Source organism: Prunus persica, chromosome G4, assembly GCF_000346465.2.
Source record: "Prunus persica cultivar Lovell chromosome G4, Prunus_persica_NCBIv2, whole genome shotgun sequence".
Classification (NCBI taxonomy): Eukaryota; Viridiplantae; Streptophyta; class Magnoliopsida; order Rosales; family Rosaceae; genus Prunus; species Prunus persica.
Window position 1 is genome coordinate 1,088,950 of NC_034012.1, and position 17,128 is coordinate 1,106,077.

Here is a 17,128-nt window from a genome sequence, read left to right on the forward strand (position 1 = left end):
AGATAACTTGCACAGTTGGCCAGATGTACGAAAAGGATTTTGTTCAGTCATATTTATTGTGGTAGATATTTTCCGAGGCGGATCGGGAATCTGTTGGGAATTGAACTCGAGAAGATAATTTGCGGGCGGCAGTCATAGGACCACAAGATGCAAGTCTCATAAGAATCCCATGGGCTTTTTTTTTTTTTCTTTTCAAATAAAAGTTTAGAAGGAGATTGACTACTCTCATCACTAACATCTTGACAAATACTCAAATATTAATGGGGCTACACAGTGCAGGGATCAACTAAACCAACCCCGTTGGCTGAAAACCATGTGCTTTCAACATCACATTACACCAACTTTTTACAGTGGTAAAAACCAAGCATTCAATTTGAGATACATAAGTTTTTACCCTATGCAATCAAATTGCCCTGCCCTTACCCCTTCTTTTCCCCCATTGAACGTGTTAAATTCAGTGGCAGTTTTTTACACATTGCCTGCAAACTCAAAAACCTAGCCTTCCTGCTGTGGCTAGTTTCAGAATTTCAACAGCCTCCTTTAATCTTCTCTCTGTATATTCTCTACCGACTGTAACTCGGGCGTTCCTGCATTAAGATAACACTAAGGCTTAAAGCTCAACAGATAACACAGATCACATAAAAGAAGAGAGATTCTTTGCTGAAATCCAACCTCTTCTCATTGTTGGCCTTCTTGCTAAGTTCCTCAACAAGACTGTGGAGCCTTTTCAAAAGGGCAGGTGATTTGCGTACAGCTTCAACGCCTTTACGACTAGCGCATATCTTCTTCAGAAGCTCAGAAGCAATGAAATAACCCTCCTCCTTGTTCCTGATATTAAATTAGGTTATAGCCCTTAACCCAAGATGACAAAAAAGGCCCCATACAATCTAACTTCCAAAATAATACGAACCTTAGGAACTCCCCTACAACAGTTTCTACAGACCCAGGACTATCAATGAGCACTTCAATCAGATGTGGATAGCGGGCAAGGTTCCTTAGAGTTGAGAGGACGTGCTTCAGAACCTCCTGATCTGGTATGCTTCGGCTGGCTGACCGAAAAAGCTTCAGCAGAGTTTTAATAGCTCCTGCCTCCACAAGTTTCTCACAACATTTATGAGAATGTTGCGTAGCCTTGTCTGTATATAAGATTCAAAAGTAAGTGTATCACGCAAGGATTCGGTTTCATGCAGGAGAAATGGAAAGACAACATGTTGGAAATGGAGTTTTAGCATCATACAATCATTAAACACTTACCCAAAGTAACACAAGTATGAAGAATGCCACTGACACTTTTCATTGTTCGTAGTTCTGAAAGTGCTGCCACAAGTCTGTTAATAATGCGCATGTTATCATCCACATTCGCAGCAGACTTTTGCACTCTCAAGCGCAAATCCAGTAGCTCACCTCCTGTCTCTTTTTTCCTTGCCAAGTAACCTCTCCACCATGACTGTCACTCAAAACAGTTTTTATTTTTATTTTTAAATTTGCCGAATTCTGAAAATCCAATTCAACTAGTTTAACATTTATAACTGCTAAAACATGCTTTTACATTCATGTCAAATCAAAATCATGAGAAATGTACACGGACATTTATATGAAACGAGTATATGTGTGAGAGCGTATCTGGTACCAGTTTGGCCACATCAAGTGACAATGGAGATCCACAGAATAAAAGAAATTAAGGGGAAAAAAAAACATAAATGGAATGATATGGTAAATTGCAACAAATATAGAATATCTTACTTGTATTACAACAATACATTGCTTCTCTCCAGTAGCTTTTTGCCTATCCAACCACCCTCGAATATGAGATTGAATAATGACTGCAGACTTTGTTCTTAACTTTAGCAACATAGCACCTCTCCACCACCTTTGCAATTTCAACACAGAGCAAAAGACTTTATTTAGTTCAGCACTCTTATAGAAGGCTCCTGTGCTCTTTGAAAGACAACCATTGGAGATGACTGGACGTAGGGAAGAAGCACCTGCAACAAACCAAAACCATAAACATTTCTAAACTATAAGTAAAATTTAACTCACAACTAGAACCATTGGGGAAAATTGTACTAATATACCTAAGAGCCTATTTCGACTAATCTGCCCCTTGACTATCGGTTGAATTTTCATTGCAGCTTGTCTACGACGATGAAATGCCTGACGGCATATGAGGCATCGAACAGCACTTTGGATCTTTACTGCAGCCTCTCTTTGACACAAGAAGTAACTTCTGATCAACCAACCACGGCAGTATCTCTGAATTCATTTAAGTACGCTAATGAGATATGATATTTACAAAACAAAAACAAACACAATCAGCGCTTATCCAGATCATAGGAATATCGGGATAATGGAATTAATAGACAATGTTTTTACCACCCTACATGCTCAGAAGAGATGGAAAACTACTTACTTGGATTGCAACAATGACATGCCTACGTTGATCAGCTCCTCTCTGGGCAATGCATGCACGTACATAAGATTGAATAACGGTGGCTGATGCAGTTGCAATTTTGTATTGCTGATAAGCCATCCAACATATTGACATTCGCAAAGCACTTTGGATTTTTATTATTGCTTGCCTTTGAGTGTGAAACCTTCTCCTCAATAGCCAACTACGAAAATGACTTTGAATTTTGGTTGCAGCAAATTGCTGATAGCGAAGAGAGTGACGGACTGAAAAATTCTTCCAAGCAAGCTGGATTTTAACTGCACCCCATATTTGAAAATCATGCGCACCATTCTCCTGGCACAGATTGGAAGATTTATCTACTAGAGCAACCCCATGAATGTATCTTGATCTTGTAAGCCACCCACGAATATGTCTTTGGACAACAATGGCAGCATTGACTAGATCAGAAGTGCATGCATCAAGAGTTAAAATGCTTCCACCTCGATGTCTTTGAGTGATCCAATTCCTTACAGCTCGTTGGATGAGCAAAACTGACCTTTTTAAGTTGAGAAACCCATGTCTGCCAATAATGAACATAGCATATCTCCTCCCTGTTTCTCGTTGTCTCCACCTTTCTGTATGATTAGCCAAATAAATCATGTTCATGAAAAATTCCATACATAAAGGGATATGAAAGAATCACAGAAAGGAACATACCACATGCTAACTCTTGAACTTGAATAGTGCTAAACTTTATGCGAGCCGGATTTTGCCTCGCACTTAGCCAAGCACGGAAAACTGTTTGCAAAAAAGCGGCGGCATTCAACATCTTCACAAACTTGCGACGTTCAATAGCTCGTCTGAAATGTGACTGTATCCTTTTTGCAGCATTTACTGGAAGTATTAGATAAGGATTCCTCCGTCAGAAAACGAATATAGCGTACCATACTCACAATATCAGGACCAGAAGTAAAATGATAGCATAAACTTATATATTGAAAATAAATTCTCCCCTCCCAAGTAATAGAAAAAATAAGAGACCAAAAAAAAAAACACGAATCACAAAACAATTTTACTCTGGACTCAGAAAACTGAAGGGAGAGGGAGAGGAATTAATGGAACATGCATGATCTCCTGAAGTCAAACTAATTAAAATTATGAACACTAAACCATAGTCCACAAATAATAATAGAACAAAGTAACTACTAAGAAAATTAGAAGAGAAAAATTAATGCAAATTATCAAAATATAAACAAAAATATTCCATTTCTCACCAAGAAACTTTTTTTGTTTGGTCGCAACCTAGAAACTGGTAAGAATAAGAAATGGAAACATGATGACGACTACTTGAACTACCGAAGATAATACTAATTACCTTTTTGAATATTAATGTTGCCTTCGTTTGTGAAAACGTTATGCAAAGCAGGAACAGCTGGTTTGGCAACAGACTTATGGTTCCTGTCGGCCATATCTTGCCACCAGGCCTGAATGGCCTTAAACTTTATTACAGAATCTGTTTGTATATGCAAACATTAGAATAAACAAAATTGAACTAAACAATCAATTTTAACAAATGAATAAAGAGTTCTAGTTAAATACATGACTCCAACAAAAATCATTTCCAATTATGTGAAAACCAGAAAACAGAACTCCTTAAAAGAAAACAATGAAATTATCTACTTTAAGTTGTCTAAGACCTCTTTTACTCCATACTGGTAAAAGAATCAGTTCTAGTGACATGATCATATGCTAAAGGACAACTACTAGAAAGCATAGAAAAGAAACCTTCAGCACTGTGGTCATATGTTTCTTCTTGGATATGTGCTGCGTCTGGTCTTACAGAACATTGCATACATGAATATTTTCTCTCTAGACTCTGGCAATCACAACGCAAGAGTTTATGGAAATTTAACTGATCCTGCGAAGGAGATAGTCAATTTTAATCTATGATGACAACATCCACATCAATTTCTTTCCACAACAATACATCAGGCATTACCATATTTTTCTTGACAATCAGTTGAGATGACAGGAACACCAATAGGATCACCACACTCCGGTCATTACATGCACCATTATATTCAAGAATGTCACTTATTTGCAGAACCTGTTGAAATGACTCAAGATGAATGTGTGATAACAAACCGTAAGATTAATTATAGAACACCTAAATGCAATTCCAACATTATTTTGAGTTATTCTCGTAGGTATCCAGATCATCCAGAGCTAGGAAAAACAAAAACTAGATAGGAAGTTAATGATTAAACGATAATTAGCAAAGACTAGCACAAACCTCTGGAAAATTTCCCAATAATGTCAACAATTTCTGTGATAATAAAAAGTTGTGCACTGCATCTGAGTAATCAGTCACTAACATGATTGATTCTTCGTGACTGGATTTATTAGGATCCTGTAATGTAACATAAATTAATGAGAATGAAGTAAAGGAAACTAGATCTCTATATTCACAAAATCTGCAAGGCTGGAACAAATATATAGCACCTTTGACGACCAACCACAACAAAGTTGCTTACGAAAGTAAAAGTCCAGCAGGCACCATATAGCTTTTCCATCCACCAATGAAGAAAAACTGTCGACCTTGCAGTCATAATTTTCACAAATTGCCTGGAAACCCCAACGACAATGATTGTTAAGTGAAGAGCAGTAAAAATTTTGTTTTTTAAATTGTGAACAGCTTTCAATACTCCAAAAAATCCCAAAATAAACATTTAACAAACCCAGGAAGAACAGATTAAGTGATACAGTCCTTATGACAACACAGTGAGAGACCTGACCAAACATCTATAGTTAATTGCCAAAAGAAGGAGGACACAACACTAATACCAAATCCAGTCTCAATTAAGATTAAAAAAAGTAGAATGATCCTCTCTTATCCCATAAACCCCCCCTCCACCCTAAAAAAAAAGGAAAAGAAAAAAAATGGTGAAGGTCGAATTCAATCCCATTCTTGAATGAAACTCGAGGGACTTTACCAACTAAGTTAATGGGCACCTTCAAGTTGTCCACTTATTCAAACAGAAAATAACCTCCAGCCACAAGTGACTGATGAAGCCCAAGCTATTGATGGAAAAATATAGTTCCACTTTCGTAGTACAAGATGTTGTCTAGACTCTAACTTGAACAGTAGGGGTTAAAAAGAAGAAAGAGCATTCACATCTGATCATTCTAGTAAGAAACACACACAGTAATATTCATAATCCATGAGTAGGACTCGGATGAAGCATATGCATCAGTACAGATTATTTGTTTGTTAGATTGAATGCTATTGAAACCCCAAAATAAGAATAAACTAATTAATTTCACAAATAGCGGCAACACCTGAATCCACTTTAAAAGCATTTCCAAGGAAGAGGATTCAAAATTGATCAAGTTATCCTGTGAAAAAGAAGAGGATAATTCAAAGATAAGTGTGATGGCAACTCTAGAACATGTAAAGATAACAAGGAAAACAAACGTTTAAAATAACACAAAAGGAAATAGAAATAGGACCAACAGATAAACTAAATTAAAAATTCATCCACATTGAGACAGACATACCCCATTTCCACGAATCTTGCAAATTTCCTCAGCTAAGTTTGTTTTCTTGATCAAAAGAGGTAGCTGCAAGTTTAATGAAAAAGTTAAAGGAGATTGTTACTAACAAGTAGATGATGGTAAACTCCTAAACCTGTAATACAATAGTTCTGAAACAATGGGAGAGAGAAAGGAACAGGCCTGAAAATGAACAAACATGTTCCAGAGCAATGAGAGAGTAAGTTCTTTGTCCCCATGAGCGATATCATCTTCTAGAATCATCATTCCATCTTCATCATGTAAAGCAACACCAGCCTGCCTAAGGTATTGCAGGGCAATGCCACAATTTGCCAAGTGCTTCTTATGTGTATCTGCTGGAACAACCATTTTCTGTTCATCCAATAAAACATTGAAATCAATAAATAATATACAATATCCTGCTAAACAATAGCTGAACCTGCCTATTCATTCAAAATATAAAGAAAGAAAGAAAGAAAATAACAACCGTGAGGATAGATGTGTCATCTTGCAAAAGTTGAATGATCCTACAGAGGTGCACCCCATCTTGAAGATCAACAAATAAATCTGTAACTCGGAAGTCAAATTCAACAAGCGGATCCTGCTCAAGAACAAATTTCATTGGTAAATTAGCCAGTGTATAAATAATTTTTGTTTACGCTAAAATCTGAGTAAGAACAAGTTTCATTGGTAGATTTCCTGCTCAAGAACAAATTTCATTGGTAAATTAGCCGGTGTAAGAATAATTTTTGTTTGCGCTAAACTCTGAGTTGACTTCATGCCTCATTTGTTTAATATATAGAAATGGCATTCACATTCGGGTAAAGGGCCTAATCTTAAATAAATATTTCGTTCCCTCGCACCCTGAAAACACACACACAAACCAAATCTCATGTAAATGAGTGTCATACATAAAATGAACCACCTACCTGCTGATAAGATACTTTGTATCCTAAAATCACCAGATGTGCTAAAATATTACCTTCTCCAAGCATGACATCAGATGAGAGAAAATCTAGTTTGAACCACAAAAAGAGAAAAGTCAAGCCTACAGTAGATAAAGCACAGTTATAGAACAATGGACGAGCAACTGAAGAGAGGAGTGAATCGATAATTACCACGGATCACCTGATGACTTGATTTAATATTAGATTCAACCGTAAACAATAAAGGAGAACCCCCATCCACTCCATCAATACCATACTTAAGAGAAAGACTGCTCTGACATTTAGCTCTATCAAGGATAAGAACAAGCAACAGAAATCTCTTCAAAATGACATTTCCCAGAGCTTCATAATAACCGGGTCTGTAAAGACCATCAACCATCTTGTTATAAGCATAATCCTTTGCTAGACTTGCATGTGCAAAAATTTGCTTCTCAATGATCATTTTCAAAAATCTGATTTCTTCATCAGAATTAGCATCTCTGTCGGACAACAAAGAATCACCACCAAAAACAACGTACAAGCCAATTCGAAGCCAAATTGGGTTGTAGCTCATGAGAATTCTAGTGGCCTTCTTCTTGAACCCTACATCCGTTACTAAGGGGCAATGAGCCTTCATCTTCAACCTCCCCTCATCAATATTCTGGAAAGAAGACAGACAGTCAACATGGTTCAGTGCTTATAAATATTTACAAGCCCTGTTTGGTCAAATGCTACAATTTTCAGACCAACCAAACGTATTCAAATGAAACCATGTAAAAGAAAATTAGCATGAGATTATAAGAATCCAAACCTTAGCTACTTGAGTCATCGCATCAAAAACCTCTTTGCAATTGCCCATGCTCAAATAAAGCCGCATTCGCTGCGTCAAATCATCAACACTACACACATGTTCCAACGAAGACCGTAAGTTCGAATACTTGGAGCTTGAGAATGCCACAGCACTCACGGCCCGCCAAGACGAGTCTCTCTGACGCTTCGGGTCCCGCCACGCCGAGTCGACCCGGACCGCACTGCCGGGCTCGCTATCCCTCTTCCCCTTGGGAAGCGTTCCGCCACGATGATCCTCATCAACGGACAAAGTGCAGCCGCAGGATCTAGGGTTTTGGAAGAGGAAATTGAGCCAGACGTTGAGAGACTTGGCCAAGGATTTGAGCTTTTGCTCTTTTTGAATTTGGACCTTGCGAGAGGACTGTGACTGCTCGACCTCGAAGGCCTTGAGTTTTCTGGCTGCAGCCTTGGTACGGCTGGAGTTCGACTGAGCGAGAGATGGCCGACGGCGAAATGACGAAGAAGTACGCGGGGTCTGCTTGGAGGCTGTGAAGAAATGGGGGCCAGGGGAGTGTAAATTGGAGATTCGCGAGGGGCGTTTCGGGGTTTTGAAATTTGAGATGTCTCTGAAGAGAGAGGAGGGTTTCCTATACGGTGACGGTGACGGGCATGACGGTGGCTCTTCGCCTTCCATTGCGAGGGCTTTGTCTGAAAATGGTTTTGGATTTGAATTTGAAATGCGAAGAGAAGCGGGGAAGGGTGAAGATGACGGTGGAGCGTCGCACATGCCGGGAAGTGAAAGGACTTGAGCCTAACGGGTTTTTGTTTTGTTTTTTGAATTCAAAAGCCCAATGGGCCTTGAGCCCAAAAACTTGATAATATATAGCGCCTACAAGTCCAACAAGAGCCAAACGAGATGGTTGGTTCGTGAGGAGCACGCGCTCTCTGATTGGAAGAGCATTTGTCATTCTTTACAGCCCAGAAAGACGCAAGAGCTTAGCTTTACCCGTCTCGTCTCGTCTCGTCTCGTCTCTTCAGCTTTGCGTGGCCCTCTCAGAAGCTCTCTCTGCAAAACTTCCAAACCCTCTGGTTTCAATTCATCTCCTGAGCTCTTGATTTTACCTCCAAGAAAGAAAGTTGTTGAGATTTTGGTTCGAGCTGTAATTGAATAATATAATCATGGCTCAAGCAGTGGAGGAATGGTACAAGCAGATGCCTATCATCACCCGCTCCTATCTCACGGCCGCTGTTGTCACCAATATCGGTTGCTCCCTCGATGTATGTCTCTCGCTTTGAAATTTGAAAATCTCTCTCGTTCTGTAATTACCCATTTGGTTTTGTGCAAATGGCTTTCTCTGATTTTGTCCGATTTCAATTTGGGTTTTGACTGAACTTTAGGAATTAGTCTCTTCTGCCATTGATTTTTACTTGGGTAGCTGCATGTTGTTTGTTTGGGTAGCTGAATGTTGTTTGTTTCGGAAAAAAATTGAGGAATGATTACCTGGAAATTTGTTACTTTATGTAAGTCTATAATTGTTATTATTACTATTAGTGATTTATTCAATCGAACTTAAATTCTGATAGCTGGGTTCAATTAATTAGTGCATGCATTGGTGTTGTTCAAAAGTTTCATAAACTTTGAAACCATCCTTTCTAGATTTCATTTTAGTTTATGCTCTATTGCAATTTTAATGCTCCTTTGGATTTAATGGAAGTTCAGAAGGTTAGGCAGTTCTTGTAGTCATTTCTTTCTCCTCTATTACTGATGGCTAATTTTAAAACCTTTTGCAGATAATCTCTCCTCATAATCTATACTTGAACCCTATACTAGTTGTCAAGCAGTATCAATTCTGGCGCCTCGTCACCAATTTCCTGTACTTCCGGAAAATGGGTAATTCCTAATATTTATTTATAAAAGATTTCCATTTCTTGGAAGCTACATTGTGTCATTTAATTGTTAATGTTTGTGTTTCCTAACATGGTTATATCTTGGCGTTGACAGACTTGGACTTTATGTTCCACATGTTCTTTCTTGCTCGGTACTGCAAGCTTCTTGAAGAGAACTCTTTCAGGGGAAGGACTGCTGATTTCTTTTACATGCTCTTATTTGGCGCCACTGTGTTGACTGGGATAGTTCTGATTGGAGGGATGATACCGTATTTGTCAGAGTCATTTGCGAAGATTATATTCCTCAGCAACTCTCTAACATTCATGATGGTTCGTTACTTATCTTTGTTGGATTGTGATGGATTTGTTTCCAAAGCTCGGTATGTTATTATTGTTTTTTTAAACATTGTCATGAATTCCTATTTTACAGGTCTATGTGTGGAGCAAGCAAAATCCGTTCATCCATATGAGTTTCTTGGGCCTCTTCACTTTCACAGCAGCTTACCTACCGTGGGTCAGTTAAATGTCTGCTTGATTTATATTGTTAATCCGTTACCTCTTCGGAATTATTAGTATTTTGGCCTCCTTTTTTTAACAAACTATTTGGCTTTTGATTTTAATCTTAGACAAGTCCTCTTACTAATAATTCTTGACTCCTTGATTATGTTGTAATGTCTGTTTCATTTTTCATCCAGGTTCTTCTAACGTTCTCTGTCATTGTCGGGGCTAGCGCTTGGGTGGATCTTTTGGTGCGTTATCTTTTCCATAAGAATTTGCACAAATATTGAGATATAAATTTTGCATCTCACCTTAGAGTTACAAAATTAGGTTGTGTTAACAAATGGCTTATGATTCTGCCTCACCAGTTATACAACAATACTTAAAGGTTTTTCATGTACTAATAGTTTCTTACATGTCGATTGGTTTTGAATCAGGGAATGATTGCTGGTCATGCCTATTACTTTCTGGAAGATGTTTACCCGCGAATGACAGGTCGCCGGCCCTTGAGAACCCCTTCTTTTATCAAGGCACTATTCGCAGATGATCCTGTTGTGGTGGCACGACCAGAAAATGTGAGATTTGCACCTCCACCTGTTGAGGAACTTCACCAAGATTAATTTAGACCTTCGGGAAAGCCAGGTTGATGGGGGCTTAGCTTTCAGGATATTGATCTGGCATTTAGGCAAGGCTTTGGCATGTAGAATGGCTTTTTGGCTCTGTAATATATAGACATCTACACAGATATACTAATTGTTTATTTGTGAATTTTTTATAACGCAAAGCTAATGTGCAATCAAAGTTTATTTCTCTCTGTAGCGTGATGATCTAGTTACTTTGATATTTAACGTTCACCTCAGGTGCACAATTACTTTGATCAAAGTTTACGCACAATTTCCACTTAAGAAAATGTATCTTAATGTTCTCCGTTAGCAACCATGTCTTGTTTTACTTATCTATAAGATGCACTAATGCCGATTACGAGTTCCTCAAGTGGGGAAATGTATCTTAGTCTCCTCTCTTCCTTACCCCATGAGAATTAGTTGTGGAAGATTATTAAACAAAGCACCATCAGATTTCTCAAATAGCATAAATCATATTCTCTTGTGCTTTCACGGTTTTTATTTTATTTTTTATAATCAGATGATATTCTAAACTACACTAATGTACAATACGGAAAGGGAGATTAAACTTAGGTGCAAGAGAGCAGGTACGTTTTCACTTATTTGGGAAAAATACAACATAACAAAAGGAAAAGGAAAAGCAAGCCACAGCAGGCCTCGAGTATTGTTGTATTAGCGACATGGTCAAGCCGTTAATGGACGGAAGAGTACCTTAATCACACTCGTATCGATTGATTATCAAGCACTGGGCATTAAAAAAATGTACTTTATATTATATCACATCAATTGTCTACTGAGGGCAAAGAGAAGCATTATTTCTGCTTCAACAAACCATGATATGAAACTCTAAAAACAAACAGAAACAACACCTACAACAATAAAATTACATGAACATTTCCTTTTGTCACATTCTTATCAAATAAACCGCTAACTGTCAAAATAACCATGAAAATAATTTAACTATTTTCCCTTGGCTAGCTCCGGAGAGCCGTGTAATATACATACATCTAAAAAAATGCCGGCATCATGAGCCACACCAGAATACTGCATCTGGTCTGTTTTTCTGGCTTTCCTATTGTCGCTCAATTTCATTAGCACCAAACTCCCAATCCGTAAAGAATTTTACTAAGGGGGCAAAATTAACACAAAGAATAGATAGACCAGGCTAACGGATAGGATGATACTGAGCTGATACTCTCTTCGGGGGCAATTTGCGCAAGATGTAAAGGACTAGCGCTGAAGGCAGGATCTCAACCAGCTGCAGAGGACAGATATTTTAAGTTTTGAAGGGGAAAAAGTAAAAGAGTTTGAAGAATAGGACAAGAAATAGCTGTACAAATAAACAAGCTTAATACACTACCATGTAATAGATCACATTCAAAATTGGATGATCCAAAACATCAAGTGATGCATCTGTATCAAAAGCAGATAGGACAACCTGCATTTTGAATCGAGTTAATGAAACTCCCAGAAAATTCAATATATGCTGATAAAAGCAACACCTTATAAAGCAAATCAAGAAATCAGTACAGTCACGACTATCATTTTTTACCAGTGGAACAAAGAAACATGAAGTCTTTAAGTTAATTTAGATAGTTTGGCTACAACGTAGATAGTTCCCGGGTAAAGACTCAGATGAGTCCTATAGCGTAAAACAAAACGAAGTCTCGGTAGTTGCAAGATCCCAAATAGGAAGTACAGCTTTGGCGTTTTCATCAAGTAGAATAGAAATCAAATGAAAACCACGAGAGCTATAACATTTCTTCATTAGCTTTTACGCTATAGGACTCATCTGAGGCTACTAGGATTGCATTAACATTTCTGATTCAAACTAGTATCAACAATGTACAGTCGTTTTGTTTGGCTACAATGTAGATAGTTCCCGGGTAAAAGCTCACAGTGTAATCAAATATTACGAAGATATTTCCCCAGGGATTAACCCATCCACGGTGTTCTGTGTGAGTGTGTTGGAGTATTCTTTTCGTCTGCAATGTACATCTTATTTTGTGGAGTAAGAAGCACAAGACAGGCACAAAGAGAACTCTTTGTAGACTGGAATGTTAACTATTCTTCTATAAGAATACAAGAGAAGGTTTCTTTGAATTTACTACCGCATAGAAGGGTTTGAAGCTTACCACAAAGCATCTTACGAGAAAGCAGGTGAAACATATGGCTGTAACAGATCCAACCTGCAATGACAACCAATTGTTAGTCAATAGCACTAGTTAACAGAATGATTTTTTTTGCTGTAGCTTCTCTCACTAGTTTAACCTTGAACCTTGATCTACATAATACTCACAATGCTTAAAGGAAGAATTTTTTTTTAAAACAAAAAAGTTGGTTGCAAGCAATTATGATGGCATCATATTTCAAGATAGTAAAAAACCCTCCCAATTTCTGTGCATTGTATGTGTGTTTTAACTGACTAAGGTTTAATCCACTGCCCTCTGCATGCACATATCTAAATGATATCCTAAGAATAGACTTTGCTTTTATTCAGAATAAATCTAGCCAAGAAGATTATGTGCCATAAATCTAGCAATCGGGCGTTCTAATCTGATAGACAAAATATGTAGGCAAGGCACAAACCTCGTGAAGTTTCTTCCTTCTCCCTTTAGATTCAATGGGGAAGCGTCTCAGCATGAAAAATAACCTGAACACATTGTTTATAATAATCCACCCATTACAAATGCAAATGCACAGGCACCCAAACAGAGACAACCAGGAGTAAGCTAACAGAATGAGCACAGCTCCATATGCTTAAATACAATGCAGAACACTCACCTTCCTCCGTATATCAAAAATCCTAGTGCAGCCACAAATGACACAACTGAGACAAAAAAGAACAAAATAATGAGTATTCTCATTAAACAAGAGAAGCAATGACGAGTATGCATAAGGCTATGAGATGACAAAACAATCATTCTCAATAATGGGAGCCCTGTGAAACCTATTGCATGACTCGAAACAGGCCTTACCTGCAATGAATATCTTTCCAATGAACTCCACAACACTGTTGTCATCGATCCAGAGGTATATCCAGATGCAAACCTGAAGAGAAACACACATATATCATAAGACAAATTAAAATTTCTGAAGAACCCCGTAAGGGACTTATTCCTGTTTATGCTAAGAACTCTAAAGCACACTCTGTCCAGCTAAGTTGACATGTGCCCTAGTGGCAAGGAGTTGAATCATCAACAAGCCTGTCCCATGCCTGGTTGCTAAAAAAAAAAACTACAGTTGTATATTAAATAGGCAAACCAGAAAGATGTCTTTTCTCTTCTATATAACCTAGCCACAAAATGGGTAAGAAATTCAACCTAGGAGGGCAAAACCTAATATTTCGACAGTTGTAAAACTTTTTTCCCCAACCTTCTTGAGAAAGAACATGCAGGATGAAGCAAATGATTACAAGGTTAAAAGCAACAGGAGATCAAGGAGATTGACAAAGCAAGCATGATTGGAAGGTGAGCGGGCTGCTTATGTAAGTAACACACATAAACGGAAAAAAAAAAATACTAGCCAGACACAGATGTTATGATAACAGCAAGGGATACAGAGAAACCACGTGATGAAGCATGCCAAGAAAACAAAAATGGAGCACACCTGTATAAAGTACATTGCAGCATTGACTGAAATATAAACAACCCTGAGCTTATCTGTCGGTAAACTTCTTGCCTATTCATTGATAGTGAGAAATGAAGTCAGAAGTCTTCATTGATCAAAAGAAACAACCACATTTAAAAGTTGCACACCTCAGTTTAATTGAAGTCTGGCTAACACTAACACTAATACCATGCAAAGAACTAGGAAAACATGCTGTTACCTGGTGATATATCTCTGCCCAGAAGAGAACAAGAAGTGTGTACGTAGAGAAGAACAGCAGTCCAGGAAGATCCAACAAGACCAATATTAGTACCTGGTTCAAGATGCAGCTGCCCGATTTTAGTATACAACCCCAAGGTTCATTGCTTTCTTTTTATGTTCTTGTCTTTCCAATAAACCAAATAGAGCCTTAATGTCCCTCAGAACCCCCAAAGTAAAATGAACAGTTAACAAGATGTAAAAAAGTTCCGGACATTTTATGATCATATGTTTCAGAAGTGAATAGAAGTGTCAAGTAGGATAACAGGGGTAGGTTTAAGATTTGAACTAAGTGACGCTTTACAAAACTAACCTTCGGGTGCAAAGCAAACACTTGATGGTGAAATCCGAAAACAATTGCTCGTACTGCAAGAGCAACACCAAACAATGACGACAAAAGATTTTCAAACTGAGAATTAATGGACAGAATAACAGGAGAGACTCTGAATGGAAATAATGCACTGGTATCACCTCCATTAACAATGAAGTTCATAAGATGAAAAACCTTCTGCGTGGTCCAACCGTATTCGGGCACTCTCAATTCAATCCTTATTAGTTGAAACTGTGCATCACGAATACAAGCAATCAACTTAGGATACTCATAATAAGCACTGTTCATAATTTACTTGATAAACAAGTAGCACTTAGTAACCTGAGAACTAAATCCAGCTAGTTTTGCACATTAACAGCGACAGTTGTTGGCACTTAATTTTATCTAAAATTTGAAATATGGATATAAAACTAAATCTAACCATGCTAATGTTTGATGTAATTTCGGGGTGATTGTATAAATTCCAGTTTATTGAAGATTCCGATCTCGAAATTCATACAAAATTAGCTACTGATTAACCAAATAAGAAGCTAAACTAACAAGCACACGAATATCTGTAGTTCGTTGGAGAGAGATGTTAAGAGAAAGACCAGACCAGAGCGACGGAGGAGACGAGGGCGTAGGCAGCGCAGAGAGCGTAGAAGATGCCGTCCTGCCATTGGGTGTTCTCGTTGATCTCGTCCCACCAATTGGAGAGGAAAGAGGCGAGCTCCATGGGCGCGGAGGTGAATGTGAATGGCATTCTCGTCATATTGGGCGGGAGCTCCTCCGAGGCCGAGAAGCTCAGCGAGGGTCAAAATGTTGAGAAGCGGAGAAAGGAGCAGAGATACTCTCTGCCTAACTCGTCAAAGCAAAAGCACACAGCTCACAAAGAGACTGAGAGAGGAAGATGGAGGGGGTCTACCAGAACTACCCCTACCAGACGGTCCAAGAGAGATCGAGATAGGGTGGGCTTTTCGGGGATTTGGAGGCCTTTTGTATACACACACCACAGACCATGCTTTGGTCGCTCTCACCTAAGCTTCTACGCTCACGTCTTCCAGCCTCTATAATTCAATTCAATTCATTTGCTCCTTTTCTCTTACAGTCGCAAGTGGTGGTGGTTGTAAACTTGTACTCGTCTTACTTAATAAACTATAACTGCTCTTATCCTCTCTCCCTCTGTCTCTCTCTGCGCTTTTTCTTTTTCTTTTTTTTTTTTTTCTATTTTCTTATTTGTGCTTATTATTTTATGTCGATCGATTGGCCAATTAGGGACGTTGAAAAATGAAACAGCCCCTTTTTGTCCTAAATTATGGGAAACGAGTCTCATTTACGATTTTACAAACATATGTGTCAGTTGACAAAATAGTGAATCTATTTTCTTACACTCAAGTTCAAATTCTCATTTTTATAAATTTGATTAATTTAAGATAGTTTAAATTATCATTTATAAATATATATATTCATAATTCAAATTAAACAAACAAGTATACAAAAAAGGGGAGTCACCCATGTGAAGACGTTATCAAAAATGATGACTAAAATAAAACATTCGGACTCGTGAATCATAAATTTTCTGTGTAAAAAAAAATGGAACTTTTAAATACATAATTTTATGTCTTATGTTTTATAGTTTAAGTGGTTAAGAACGGTTAATCTTACACTTTATGTCATGTGTTTGAATTTCCCTTTTTTCAACATTGTTAGTATAAAAATTTAAATAAATAATTAAAAATATATTGAATTTGAAACTAAAATTATATAGACGGGCATTATAAAATGAATACGTGTGTGTGTGTTTTTTTTCTTTAACATGGAGTTTAGGCGGCAAAGAAACTTAACCAGGGCGCCTAAATTTGTGAATTAGTTGGTTTGAATTTAAAATTTTGAAAACGCCTTCACCAAAAAACTAGAAGGTTTTTACAACGTAGTTAGACTGATAATCACGTGATGCAGGTGAGGAGATGCGATTGAAGATTCGCTGATGCAGTGGGGTCCGCATCTCCCGTCCCATACACCATTGATTGGTCAGCTAATAATTCTATTTTCACATGAAGGTGACGAGAAGTTTCTTGCCAGAAATACGTGGCATGGACGGTTTGGCGGTGTTGGTTTGCGCCAACTCATCCAGTACACCACCACTAATTCTCCATGCAAGCGAGGATTTTACACCAATATGGGCGTACATGTTAAGAAAATGTTGGTCCTGCTCCATTTTCCTGATGTAAGGTGATGATTTCTGTTGGTTGGTGGCATTGCGGTTTCTGTGCAGATTGAATTGGTG

At 38.0% G+C, this 17,128-nt stretch overlaps 3 protein-coding genes across 3 annotated transcripts; 1 reads left to right on the forward strand and 2 right to left on the reverse strand.

The window, feature by feature from the left end:
• LOC18780175 (abnormal spindle-like microcephaly-associated protein homolog) lies at positions 157 to 8,583 on the reverse strand. Its single transcript, XM_020561466.1, has 20 exons — positions 7,679 to 8,583; positions 7,060 to 7,528; positions 6,871 to 6,956; positions 6,429 to 6,542; positions 6,125 to 6,313; positions 5,948 to 6,010; positions 5,729 to 5,785; positions 4,892 to 5,014; positions 4,683 to 4,799; positions 4,389 to 4,496; positions 4,175 to 4,307; positions 3,765 to 3,902; positions 3,107 to 3,283; positions 2,411 to 3,024; positions 2,076 to 2,253; positions 1,744 to 1,985; positions 1,255 to 1,447; positions 911 to 1,136; positions 673 to 828; positions 157 to 587 (listed from the first exon to the last, which is right to left on the reverse strand). The coding sequence occupies exons 1-20, from the start codon at positions 8,441 to 8,443 to the stop codon at positions 488 to 490; spliced, it is 4,248 nt and encodes a 1,415-aa protein (XP_020417055.1). The 5' UTR covers positions 8,444 to 8,583; the 3' UTR covers positions 157 to 487.
• LOC18780763 (derlin-2.2) lies at positions 8,635 to 10,855 on the forward strand. Its single transcript, XM_007211859.2, has 6 exons — positions 8,635 to 8,934; positions 9,448 to 9,547; positions 9,659 to 9,873; positions 9,974 to 10,057; positions 10,239 to 10,292; positions 10,479 to 10,855. Exons 1-6 carry the CDS (start codon positions 8,836 to 8,838, stop codon positions 10,659 to 10,661), a joined length of 735 nt encoding a protein of 244 aa, XP_007211921.1. The 5' UTR covers positions 8,635 to 8,835; the 3' UTR covers positions 10,662 to 10,855.
• Positions 11,411 to 15,999, reverse strand: LOC18778703 (tobamovirus multiplication protein 1). Its single transcript, XM_007211693.2, has 11 exons — positions 15,458 to 15,999; positions 15,003 to 15,093; positions 14,845 to 14,897; positions 14,494 to 14,586; positions 14,274 to 14,345; positions 13,643 to 13,715; positions 13,449 to 13,494; positions 13,254 to 13,317; positions 12,800 to 12,853; positions 12,025 to 12,102; positions 11,411 to 11,922 (listed from the first exon to the last, which is right to left on the reverse strand). Exons 1-11 carry the CDS (start codon positions 15,611 to 15,613, stop codon positions 11,830 to 11,832), a joined length of 873 nt encoding a protein of 290 aa, XP_007211755.1. The 5' UTR covers positions 15,614 to 15,999; the 3' UTR covers positions 11,411 to 11,829.

Bases quoted from the DNA above. Each gene is read 5' to 3' on its own strand.
- LOC18780175 (XM_020561466.1), bottom strand. From the start codon at position 8,443: ATGTGCGACGCTCCACCGTCATCTTCACCCTTCCCCGCTTCTCTTCGC. The intron at 6,314-6,428 runs GTTGTTATTTTC...TTGGATGAACAG, and splicing joins ATGACACATCTATCCTCACG to AAAATGGTTGTTCCAGCAGA. The intron at 588-672 runs GTTGGATTTCAG...ATCTTAATGCAG, and splicing joins AAGGCCAACAATGAGAAGAG to GAACGCCCGAGTTACAGTCG.
- LOC18780763 (XM_007211859.2), top strand. From the start codon at position 8,836: ATGGCTCAAGCAGTGGAGGAATGGTACAAGCAGATGCCTATCATCACC. The intron at 9,874-9,973 runs GTTCGTTACTTA...CCTATTTTACAG, and splicing joins ACTCTCTAACATTCATGATG to GTCTATGTGTGGAGCAAGCA. The intron at 10,293-10,478 runs GTGCGTTATCTT...GTTTTGAATCAG, and splicing joins GCGCTTGGGTGGATCTTTTG to GGAATGATTGCTGGTCATGC.
- LOC18778703 (XM_007211693.2), bottom strand. From the start codon at position 15,613: ATGACGAGAATGCCATTCACATTCACCTCCGCGCCCATGGAGCTCGCC. The intron at 14,346-14,493 runs GTAACAGCATGT...ATCAATGAATAG, and splicing joins GGGCAGAGATATATCACCAG to GCAAGAAGTTTACCGACAGA. The intron at 13,716-14,273 runs GTGTGCTCCATT...GTTTCTCTTCAG, and splicing joins CTGCAATGTACTTTATACAG to GTTTGCATCTGGATATACCT.